Raw genomic sequence first — 11,861 nt, forward strand, 5'->3', positions numbered from 1 at the left:
CAGTGCAAAAACAATACAGTAGAAATCAACGCAGAAATGACAAATGGAATGATGAGCCTCGTTTGTGGGACCAAAGCAGATTATTAAAATATTTGGTTACACTTTATTTTAAGGTGTCATTGTTACAGTGTAATTCTATATTTAAGTACTGAGTAATATTAAGCAACTACATGTACTTACTAATTACTATAGGGTTAGGGTATAGGATTTGGTTGAGGGTTAGTTGCATGTAATTAGGCATAATCTAAGTACATGTAACATGTGTAACAAGGACACTGTAAAATAAAGTGTTACCAAATGTTTTATACACTACTGTTCAAAAGTTTGGGGTCGGTAAGAATTTATAAATGTTTTTTAAATAAGTCTCTTATGCTTAGTTATCAAGGCTGCATTTATTTGATCAAAAATACAGTAAAAACAGTCATATTGTGAAGTAGTATTGCAATTTCAATGTTACTATATATTTTAAAATGTAATTTATTCCTGTGATATCAAAGCAGATTTTTCAGCAGCCATTACTTCAGAAATGTTTTTCTTTATTGTCACTTTTGATCAATTGAATGTGTCTTTGCTGAATAAAAGTATAAATTACTTATTCCTACTGATCCCAAACGTTTGAATGACAGTGTGGAAACTATTTATTTTGAATTAAATGGATAGTTCACCCAAAAATGTAAATTATGTCATTAATTACTCACCCTCATGTAGTTCCAAACCCGTAAGACTTTCTTTCATCTTTGAAAATAGTTCAAATGAAATCTGAGAGATCCTCCACTTCAAAAAATGCATATAGAGATTGTAAAACGAATCCATATGAATTGAGCGGTTTAGTCCAAATTTTCTGAAGAGACACGATCACTTTATATGATGAACAGATTGAATTTAGGCTTTTATTCACATATCAACCTCACACATCATCAACACACATCAGATTTGGTATTGAAGCTCACAATGGAACCAATGAGGTTTGTTCTTGCACACAGCATGCACGGCATCTGTTTATGTTTGCTGATCAATGTTTATATGTGAATAAAAGCCTAAATTCAACCTGTTGATCATATAAAGCGATCGAGTCTATTCAGAGTTTTTTGACTAAACTGCTCAATTCATTTGGATTAGTTGTACAATCTCTTTATGAACTTTTTGAAGCTTCAAAATGGTAGTTGTGTGGACTGTCAATGGAGGGAGAGAAATCTCTCAAAATGTATTTAAAATATCATCATTTTTTGTTTCGAAGATGAAGATAAATGAAAGATTCATTTATTCAAGATTTTACAGGAATCCCCAAAAAATATTTTAATATTTTAAATTTGCTTTCGCTTTAGTACAGTGATTATTTAAAAGTCAGTTATTTAATGTTGAAAACAACATGTTGTATATGTTCTCATTTTAATGGGTCTTTATAGATACATTTAAGCAATGACTATATGTTCATAGTAGGGCTGTCAAACGATTAATCGCAATTAATCGCATCCAAAATAAAAGTTTGTTTTTACATAATATATGTGTGTGTACGGTGTATAATTATTTTCTATATATAAATACACACACATGCATGTATATATTTAAGAAATATTTGCATGTACTGTGTATATATATTTATATTATATATAATTTATATTATATATAAATATTTTATATATAAATAACACATTTTTCTTAAATATATATGCATGTGTGTGTATTTATATATAGAAAATAATTATACTCCATACACACACATATATTATGTAAACACAAACTTTTATTCTGGATGCGATTAATCGCAATTAATCGTTTGACAGCCCTAGTTCATAGACATCTTCATATCATTTTACTACTGTAAAATTATAGACATACAAGTTGAAATACCTAAATGAAAACTTGCTATTGATTGCATTAGTGGCACAGAGGGCACAATTTCAGTGTATAATCCAGACAGAATTCTTCAAAAGAAAGGAGATTGTTCACTCCTCTGACACGCCAAGGTCAGAGAAAGCTATGTGGCCTTCAGAATCACCCGAACTGCGCTAGAGATGATTGAGAGAACTCTCTCATAATAAATATCAATCCTGCTCTCATTTATAAAAGGTTCTAAGCCTGCCATGGAAGATTTGATTCATTAGCCCTAATACTCCTGGAGACCTTCTCTCGACCGCCATCAGGATAATAGTCACCTTTCATCTGCTACAACAAAAAAAGGGTTTAACAAAAAAATGTAATTCATTTACATTTAAAAAATATTATTTAGAATGTATTTTTTTATTTTTTTTAAAAAGGTTATATTACAATTTGATACTTATGAACATGCAAAAATATATTTATTAGTCTTTTCCCCCCCCCCAAATACCAGAGCCAGTAATTGTTACTTGTGCATACAACTGTCTTCTGCAGTTTCACTGTTCACTACACTGGCTTATGTAATAGAGTCATGGTTCACCACAGGAAATGGAGCATTAGCATGTGGTTTTACATTGGCCAGAAATCAATATTTGTAAAGGAAGATAAATTACATATATGAGACACTTAAATAACTGATTTACCATTTAGAATTATGCAAAAGTGACCAGAAATTCTAGATGTTTAATTATAAATTATGTCATTTTAATATGCTGCTTGCTCTGAAGCTGAGCCCTGAGTTTATTTTGTTTGCGTATAATCGCAATCTTGCAAAACATCTGAAGATGCAGGAGATTACAAAGGAATACAAGATAAAGAACATTATCACAATGCGTCAGGTTGTGAGTCCATGTGACGAGTTACATATGACCAAATCCCTCTTTCACTGGATTGCCAGACTTTAAAGGAGAATAAAAAAAGCAACCATTGAGAGAACAAAGAATTGCCAGGACTGTCTTTAAAAAAGGCAAAAAGCGATACTTTTGTTTACTAGACTAGCATGGTAAAGCCATGATATAACAAAGTTTGAGGACGGGTGACAAATGGGTCATGTTGAATGAACAACTCTCAGCAGATAGGGCGCAGTGAGAGATACGTGGGTGAAGGGACGGCTGTTGTCTTCGACCTGCTCTTACTGGAAAAGCTCAGCCTGCAGTTGGTCAATACGGGCAGGAAGGTCTTCTCACGCTTGATCCTCCCACTCATTCATTTACTGAAGCCATTTACGGGCAGAGAGCTGTGTCACTTCATTCATGCCCATGTTTGTTATTCATAGCATATGCTCGCTCATTCATTGAGGTCCATTTTAACACAGGTAATCAAAGAAAATGGGATGCTATTTTTGTCCCGGTTTTATTTATAACCTTATTTTTCCGGTTTCCGGTCCCACCTACGGCACACAAACAGAACAAGCATGGAGACTGACTCCTCTTATCATAGCAAAATGGTTTTTATGTTATTAATTTTTTCAGAGCTGTTCTAGGAACAGGGAAATTGGTCTTGATGCTTGAGATGCATAAAGCACACAAGGACAGGCATGCAAAAGAAAGTTTGGTGATTACTTTTGAGGATGTAAAGGATGAATTCAAGGCAAATCATGTCACTATTTTTTAAACTTAAATTGGATTCTTGGTGCCAACAATATTTAATTGAAGAGCAAATGCATCCTTAAATAAAAACAAATCAATTTTTAGTGGAAAATTAAATAGTATATTGTAAATAATATAAATAATATTAAATTGTCCTCTAAAAATGGATTTGTTATCATTTAAGGATTTAAATTAAGTGAACCCTTAGAGAGAGAGAGAGAGAGAGAGAGGGAGAGAGGGAGAGAGGAGAGAGAGAGAGAGAGAGAGAGAGAGAGAGAGAGAGAGAGAGAGAGAGAGAGAGAGAGAGAGAGAGAGAGAGAGAGAGAGAAGGGCTTTGTGCTTTTATGCCTCTGTCGGTTGCATAAGCGAGTACACAATTTAACTAAACATATTTTTGCAACTTTAACTTCAGCAACTCAACAAAATCTTTTGCTCTAAAGATTCATTGTACATTTTGCATAATGATCCAAGAATGTCAAACAAAATAAAATAAAACAATTATAATAACTTAAGCTTTTTTTTTTCTTTCTCTTGCAGATATTGGCCATCATATCCATTCTGTTCATCGTTCTTTCAACAGTTGCACTGTCCCTGAACACCTTGCCCGAACTCCAAGTGATCGACGAATTTGGCCAAGCCAATGACAATCCTCAACTCGCTCACGTTGAAGCCGTGTGTATCGCATGGTTTACAATGGAGTATCTCCTGCGCTTCCTGTCATCACCAAACAAGTGGAAATTCTTCAAAGGGCCACTAAATGTCATTGACTTGTTAGCTATATTACCCTACTATGTCACTATTTTTCTGACCGAGTCGAACAAAAGTGTGCTGCAGTTCCAGAACGTGAGGAGGGTGGTGCAGATATTCCGCATCATGAGAATATTGAGGATTCTGAAGTTGGCGAGACATTCGACAGGACTGCAGTCTCTTGGATTCACCCTCAGGCGCAGCTACAATGAGCTCGGCTTACTCATATTGTTCTTAGCCATGGGAATCATGATATTCTCAAGTTTGGTCTTCTTTGCAGAGAAGGATGAGGATGCAACCAAATTTACCAGCATCCCAGCTTCGTTTTGGTGGGCTACAATCACCATGACGACAGTGGGCTATGGAGATATTTACCCACAGACTCTGCTTGGCAAAATAGTCGGTGGACTTTGCTGCATTGCTGGAGTGCTGGTCATTGCCTTACCCATCCCTATTATTGTGAATAACTTCTCCGAGTTCTACAAGGAGCAGAAACGACAGGAGAAAGCCATCAAGAGAAGAGAGGCCTTAGAACGAGCCAAGAGGAACGGAAGCATCGTCTCAATGAACCTGAAAGATGCCTTCGCACGAAGCATGGAGTTAATGGACGTTGCAGTGGACAAAAATGACGATAAACAGCCAATGGACAACCACCTTTCTCCGAGCCGGTGGGGTATTCCACAGCGCACATCCTCGGATACCAGCCTCAGATCCTTTGACAAGAAGTTTCCCGACAGCGGCCAACACGGGTCACGGGAATTCGTCAGCACGCCTAGTCCACAGCATCTGAACGTTCAGAAACTGGAGGAAATGTATAACCAGATGACAAAGACACAGTCCTTCTCGGATCTCAGCACAACCAACAGCACACAACCTGTGGCCGTGTCAAAACATGAGGTAGAGTTGGAGATGAAGGAAGTCCCGACTGCCAATGAGGGGCAACCCAAGGAAAGAGCCATCACAGAGGTCAGAAGCATATCGAGCGTTGACAGCTTTGCAAGCTGCACTGCTGAATTTGGACAGGGTGAGAAGGCATCCACCCCTTCATATACAGCAGGGCAGATTCAGCAAAGGCAACCGAAAGTACCTCTGAATATTCAACTCGGCCAGCTGACCCCCTCTGAAATAAGTCCCATGGAGAACTCTGGGACTGTCAACCGAGACACTGACCTGCAACCAGATGGTGAGAACTTCAACGAGGTTGTAGAGAACATCAGAAGCTCTATTCGTGGCACGAATCCAATGAAGACAAAGAGCCTCAAAGTCAACTTCATTGAAACGCCAGAGGACGCTCCTCTGACACCGCCTAACACTTCTTCTCCACAGGATGTCAACAACAGTCTGGAAGATGACTCCCCGGAGGGAGAGTGCTCTCCTCTCTGTTCGGATTCAGAGACGCTGGGTAGTATCCCAATAAAAGGCTTGGTTCTTTCTCCGAAGATGCTGGCCGGCAGATACCATCCTGGTGAGACGGCGCTGCTTCTGGGGAACCTGGAGGAACAGGAGTACCATGAGGAACAGAACCAAATGGAAGTGGCTTCTGCAGCCATCTCCTCGCCCAAACGAGCAGCACAGAACTGCACTGTCGGTGTAGTCAGTGGTATTGAGGAGGAAAAGCCAGACTCCAACCAAACTGAACACAAGATGGAGAACCACATGTTTACGCCGGAGATCCATCTAATGCCAGGGGATGGCAATCACTCGCCATCTTGCGAAACCGGGATGTGACTGTGGCCTGACATTTGGACAGAATGGAGCGCACTGGGGGAGAAAAGGCACGCAGATGTGGTCTGAAAGATATTTTTGCATGGCATGAAAAGTCCCTTGTAATTGTGTTATTGTCAATAGCGCAAACGAGACTGCAGTTCTTGCAGACGAGACCTGGAGAATGCGGGTGCAAACTAGAGGCTTGTTTAGAATGTATTTACCAAACAATGAGGACATCGTTGACCTACCTGTACATTTTACCTTTTCACTTGTTTTATCATTTTATAGAGACAGTCAGAACATGAGCATGCATATTAACAAAGCTGTTTTACGGTGCTTAGTTTGCTGAGAGCACTCCACGGTAAATATAGAGACTACAGCAATGAAAATGCACAGAGGGCAAAGTAGATATCAAAAGGGTTTTTTGTTAGCCTTTTTTCTGTTTTAAAGAGGGAATTTTTCATCAAAGACTGTGAAAAGTGAGCTGCAAAGTAGCGACGTATTGAAACATATCATGACTTTCTTTAGAAAAGCAATGTGTACCTAATGCAGATGTGTTTTGTGTTACAATTTAGGAATGGTCTATAATATCACATATTGATTTGGGGATTTTATTTGATTCATTTCATTATTTTTGGTTTGGTACTCAAATTAGCAGCATCAAAATGACCAGATGGATTGCTCCACCTTTTTTTCTTCTTGATATTAAAGTTGCATATACACCTATAGTTGCCAAATGAGACTAGCAATCAGATAATATACAGTAGATGAAAATGCTAATTATTTATTTATGACATTTATGTATCACGATAGCTTCTCAAAAAAAACAAAACTTAATAACCTGCTTTTAAGTTCAAACATGCATCGCACAAACACATGGTTACAGCAGGTATGTATGTCTTAACTTATCTTTACATAATCAAATATACCATAGCACAGCAAACAGTTGAATTTTGTACAATTAGTCAATGATCAAATCATTAAAACCTCTGGTCATTCTGGTCATTAAAACCTACAAATATTGTTCACACATTTCCCTTTTAAAACTAAAAACCTCAATCCTCTTGGTTTATCAAAAGGACCAAATTTTGATTTACACAGACATCCAAGTTATTCTTTTTTTCTATTTGACAAGAGTACAGTAGTGTAAATGGCACTACTGTTAATCGTTTCATTATTATTCATATTTCACCACATCTGTATCATTCAGATGCCTAACCTTTGAGTCATTTCTTAACAGAAACTCACATTTGTCCAGTTTTACTGAGTATTGAAGAATATTTATTTCTATTTTGAGTTATGTATTATAATCTGGCCGAGTTTTTTTTTTTTTTTTTATTCCTGTCACCTGAGAAAATATTCATTTTATGTTGCCTTTATTTCAAGATTGCTGGAAGTATATGTATATTACTTGCTTTGGCATGGCGGTTGGCTGATTGTTCAAAATGTACATTGTGTTTGGAGAAATCTGAATGGGCCGAATGAAGATTGTGAAAAGACAAGGAGGAGGAACTCAAGACTTCAGCTGGCTCTCGCGGTTACCCTATAGTGGAAAGTGCAATACAGCATACTGCAATCTATGCAGGCCAAGAATTGTGGCACTTTATTTACAGTCTAATGGATTTGTAAGTGTACAGGCAGAGACTTCAATTGTATTTTTCAGATGATATATCTTTAATATTTAAAATATCAGTGTTACCACTCAAAAAAGATTTGACGTTTTACAAAAACACTGCGTGGCTGTCAGAATCACTCCGGTTATACTCTTCAAACAAGATTCTCTTGACAAAATCCACCAGGAGGGTCTTTTATAAATGTCTACAAACAGGTTCATTTGAAATATGAAAAACAAACTTGTGAAATTATTTAATGGGCTCATGAAAAGTATTTTATGTTTTATTAATTAATGCTGACAGTGGTTCTATTTTTTCTAAACCAAAATTCTGCACGACCACAATTTCCTGCCATATGGTGGTTTAAATGACACGTGCCTGTTCATAAACATTTATGAGAAGGCTACAAATAAGTTGGCTTTGTTCATATAGCACTGTACAGAAAATTATACTTTTTATAGGGGGAAAAAAATCAGGTCTTTAAGTAATAGATATGCGTAATATTAAGTTCTCAGGTTTTCTACGACACTAATCTTCTAATATGGTGGATGTCTACGTTTTCCTCATTTAAAGAAAGCATTGTCTTGTTTCTTTTGTTGTCGTTGTTTTTTAAAAAAGAATGTCATCACATGCCTGTTTTGGTTTTGACAGACTGTTGAATAATGGCCCATCTCATGCATTCCCACAGGACGGTCAGCTTCCCTGCTGTGCTTTATATGCCTCATATACAATGGCCCCCAAAAAGATTTGGACAAAATGTATGATATTTTTAACAAAATATCAAATGAAGTGGCATTTATTTGAAAGACATATAGCACAAGCACACTTTTAAAGCAAAACGTTTTACAAAAAGACGTGTTAGGTTTCAAAATTGGGACACTTTCTGGTTGTCAAATGTTGACGTACAGTATATACTAGAAGGAAAATGACTCAATCACTTTGAAAAATCAAGAGAAGTCATGCAAATGCTACTTGGTGTGATATTTTGTATCAAATGCAATGACATTCACACAAGTGTCCAAATATTATGTGGAGATAATTATCGAGGGTACGATGAATGAAGTTTTGTTACCAGTTTTGTGCCTGGCTAGCACTGCCTGTAGGCACCTCTGTTATGATAAATGAATGGAAATGGTTTTCAGAGCAAGATATTTTTTCAGCATGTTAAATCTTCTACAGTTTCCTCAGTACCGTATATACACATCAACAACTGTTTAAAAGGAATAGTTCAACAACAAAAAAGAAAATCCTGTCATTTATTCACCCCCATGTCTTTCCAAACGAGTATTACTTCATTTCTTCTGCGGCACTTAGAAGATATTACAATGAAAGTCAATTGGGTTCAGTCTTGTTTTGGACCCCAATGACTTTCATTATATAGACAAAAACAGCTGAAACATTCTTCAAAATATCTTCTTTCGTGTTCCACAGAGAGAGAGAGAAAACATGAGGGTGAGTAAATGATGACACTTTCCTTTTTCTTTTCTTTTTTGGATGAACTATCCCTTTAAAGATATCGGATACCATAAACACAAGCAAGTGCTTGCATATGCTCAGAAATTCAATTTCAGAGCCTTGATCATTTGAACATATCATATCTTGTTAATTGGTATCCCAATATACTGTTTTTATCTGTCAGCGGCAGACTCTCATGTGTATTGCAGCATTTCATGATTACAGTTCAGATTCAAATATTGCACAAATAAAAGTTTCACACCATTTAGCACCTGTCGAATCAAGACAAATGAGTGGGGCTCAAAGTCGGTACTGTTAAACTTTTGTGTTCTTCATAACTCAAACACCAGGCAATCACCTGCTTTTTTACCTGTAGCATGTCATCATATGACTATAGAAGCATCTCCCATGAGCCTTTATGGGAGCAGTAGATGCAAAGGGATTTGTGTCTGTGTGACTTTGCTCATGTGTAAAGGGTAAAATGAACTCTAACAGCTGATGGACTGTGAACAAGCATGTTTCTCATTACATGATCATGTGTGATATATTGTCTTGGCAAGCGTGTGTTTTATTTTATTTTTTGTTTGTTTGTTTGAAAGCGAGGTTAAATATGAATGTGTCATCCATGTGTCATAGCCTGTTCTCCCATGCATAATTGCTACATTGTATTTCTTCCTCTCACTGCCTCTTTTCTGTTTTTGTTTGTTTAAGTGTTATCTTGTATCTCAATGTCCGTAGACACCTTTACACTGCAGATTGTTTCTGCACATATCAGCATCTTTGAATGCATGTAGTAGTCTGTACAATTATGTGATCACAGAACACTTTGTCATGGTACATGTATGTCAACATTTCTGTAAAATAAACCGCATTGTCTATGTTAAGTCTACTAGCATATGCAGGAAATCAAATAAATGTGTAAATAACTCACTTGTGTTCTGCAGCTTCCATCTCCTGTCTTTATTCAAGCCTTTTCCTCTTCAAAGTACAGACAAACTGCAAATGTATGCATAAAATTGCAAAAAATACATAACTTAACATGTAAAACAGGAAGACTTTCAAATCATTGTGGTATGCATGAAAAAAATGTATCGGTTTCCACAAAAATATTAAGCAGCACAACTGTTTTCAGCATTGATAATAATAAGAAATGTTTCTTGAGCACCAAATCAGCATATTAGAATTATTTCTGAAGGATCATGTGACACTGATTAATTAATTATACGATAAAAACATCTTACCGACTGCAAACTTTTGAACAGAACTGTGCCTTCAGATGCCCACTCATTCCTTGCTCTTGGGTGTATTTTCTGTAGGATGTCGGTAAAACAAAAGACAATAAACATGTTTACAAGACTGACATGTAATCGAACGTAATATCTTGAGAGGTTTCACAGCCTGAGACAAAAGGAGGTACGTTTTTCTTGTTTAATAACTTTGTCAATGACAAACTTGCCATATTAAGATCAAATACGGCCTATATTCCACCCTGCTTGCTCAAGGGTGCTTTTCCTGTGGGGTCTATATATATTTTTATATATATATATAAATACTATAACTATTTATTAAATAGAAAATTATTTAGTCGTAATATAAGTAAATTCTAAGGCTTTTATTAAAATGTAACGAAATCTGGCATACAGCAGTTATAGAAATGAATTCCACACACAGCTGAACTGCTTTAGTCATCTAATGCCAGGGTTCAAGATAGCAAGCAACGTGTTCATGGGGTTGAACTAGTCTGACACCTAGTGTTGATTTATTTGCTACACAGATTTTTCTTTCAGTGAGTAAAGGTGAAATATATTATTTATAAATACTTAGGAGTGAAGGGAATGACTTAGTAGATCATTTTAACTGCACATTTAATGTTAATGTTTTCTTCCAACAGCACTTTCACTCAATTAATTAAAGGATTTTAAAAATTTATTAGGCATTAAAGGGATAGTTCACCCAAAAATGAAAATTCTGCCATCATTTACTCACCCATATGTAGTTCAAAACCAGACAGTTGACAGAAGCCATTTACTGCCATAGTTTATTTTTATTTTACTATGGCAGTCAATGGCTACCATCAACTGTCTGGTTACCAACATTCTTAAAAATATCTTCTTTTGTGCTCAACAGAACAAAGAAACTCATACATGTTTAGAACAACTTGAGGGGGATTAAATGACAGAATATTCATTTTTGGATGAGCAATCCCTTCTTATTTTGATTTAGTTTATATATTTGTATGTACAGTATATAAATTCATAGAGTGTATCCAGGTACATATATGTAGTACAATTTGAGTTCTAGCAATGTAAATTATTATGTTGTCATTTAAGGAAATATAATTTTACTAATTATTAATTGATTATTTACACAAGGGTAAGACAATTAACATAATAGACATTATTGTATGTATTACTGTATGTAGCCTATTTATATCATTAACACCATTATATACTTAAGAAAGATAAGTAGCCAAACCTGGCCAATTTACTGTTAACTTGCCTGATGGTCAATTCTTATAAAAAGTTGATCATAGCCTACCAGTTTCTGTAATTTTATCAAACATGATATAATATTTTAGATTCGTACAAACCAGCAACCACTACACATCACAGTCACAGAATTCATCATATACATTGCTAGACTAACGTTACTTACTGGTGTTATTGCTAGTTTCTTAACAAAATGATGATGATTTGTTTCATGGTGGAAGTTACACGGAAAAAGTCAGACCAAAGCAAAGTGCTATAATTCACGTAAGTGTTAATTTAGTTGTTATATTGTGAGAAAAGAACTCACAATAAGATCAAATACTTTTTCAATCAAAAAGGTCGCTATTGTTGTTTCTTCCCCGCCGGTTGGGGGCGCTGTGGCC

At 36.1% G+C, this 11,861-nt stretch overlaps 1 protein-coding gene and 1 long non-coding RNA gene across 3 annotated transcripts in view; one reads left to right on the forward strand and one right to left on the reverse strand.

Annotated features, from left to right (window-relative positions):
• The window catches only part of kcnb2b (potassium voltage-gated channel subfamily B member 2b), a gene marked incomplete at its 5' end in the record, with an annotated part of 99,383 nt that extends 92,630 nt beyond the window's left edge, over positions 1-6,753 (forward strand). For both annotated transcript variants that reach the window (XM_079863972.1, XM_079863973.1), the window contains one exon: positions 4,005-6,753. In XM_079863972.1, the coding sequence (XP_079720098.1) occupies positions 4,005-5,942 (1,938 nt within the window). In that variant the 3' untranslated portion in view covers positions 5,943-6,753. The remainder of the gene's footprint in view (positions 1-4,004) is intronic.
• LOC307154071 overlaps positions 1-11,858 on the reverse strand; it is a 63,718-nt gene extending 51,860 nt beyond the window's left edge. The window contains exons 1-3 of the long non-coding RNA XR_013820265.1: positions 11,645-11,858; positions 10,231-10,299; positions 9,921-9,985 (exon numbers count right to left, since the gene is read on the reverse strand). This is a non-coding gene — a long non-coding RNA (uncharacterized lncRNA). The remainder of the gene's footprint in view (positions 1-9,920; positions 9,986-10,230; positions 10,300-11,644) is intronic.
• Positions 11,859-11,861: the final 3 nt, after the last annotated feature.

The sequence above is a fragment of the Squalius cephalus genome (assembly GCF_949319135.1).
Source record: "Squalius cephalus genome assembly, chromosome: 25".
Taxonomy (NCBI): Eukaryota; Metazoa; Chordata; class Actinopteri; order Cypriniformes; family Leuciscidae; genus Squalius; species Squalius cephalus.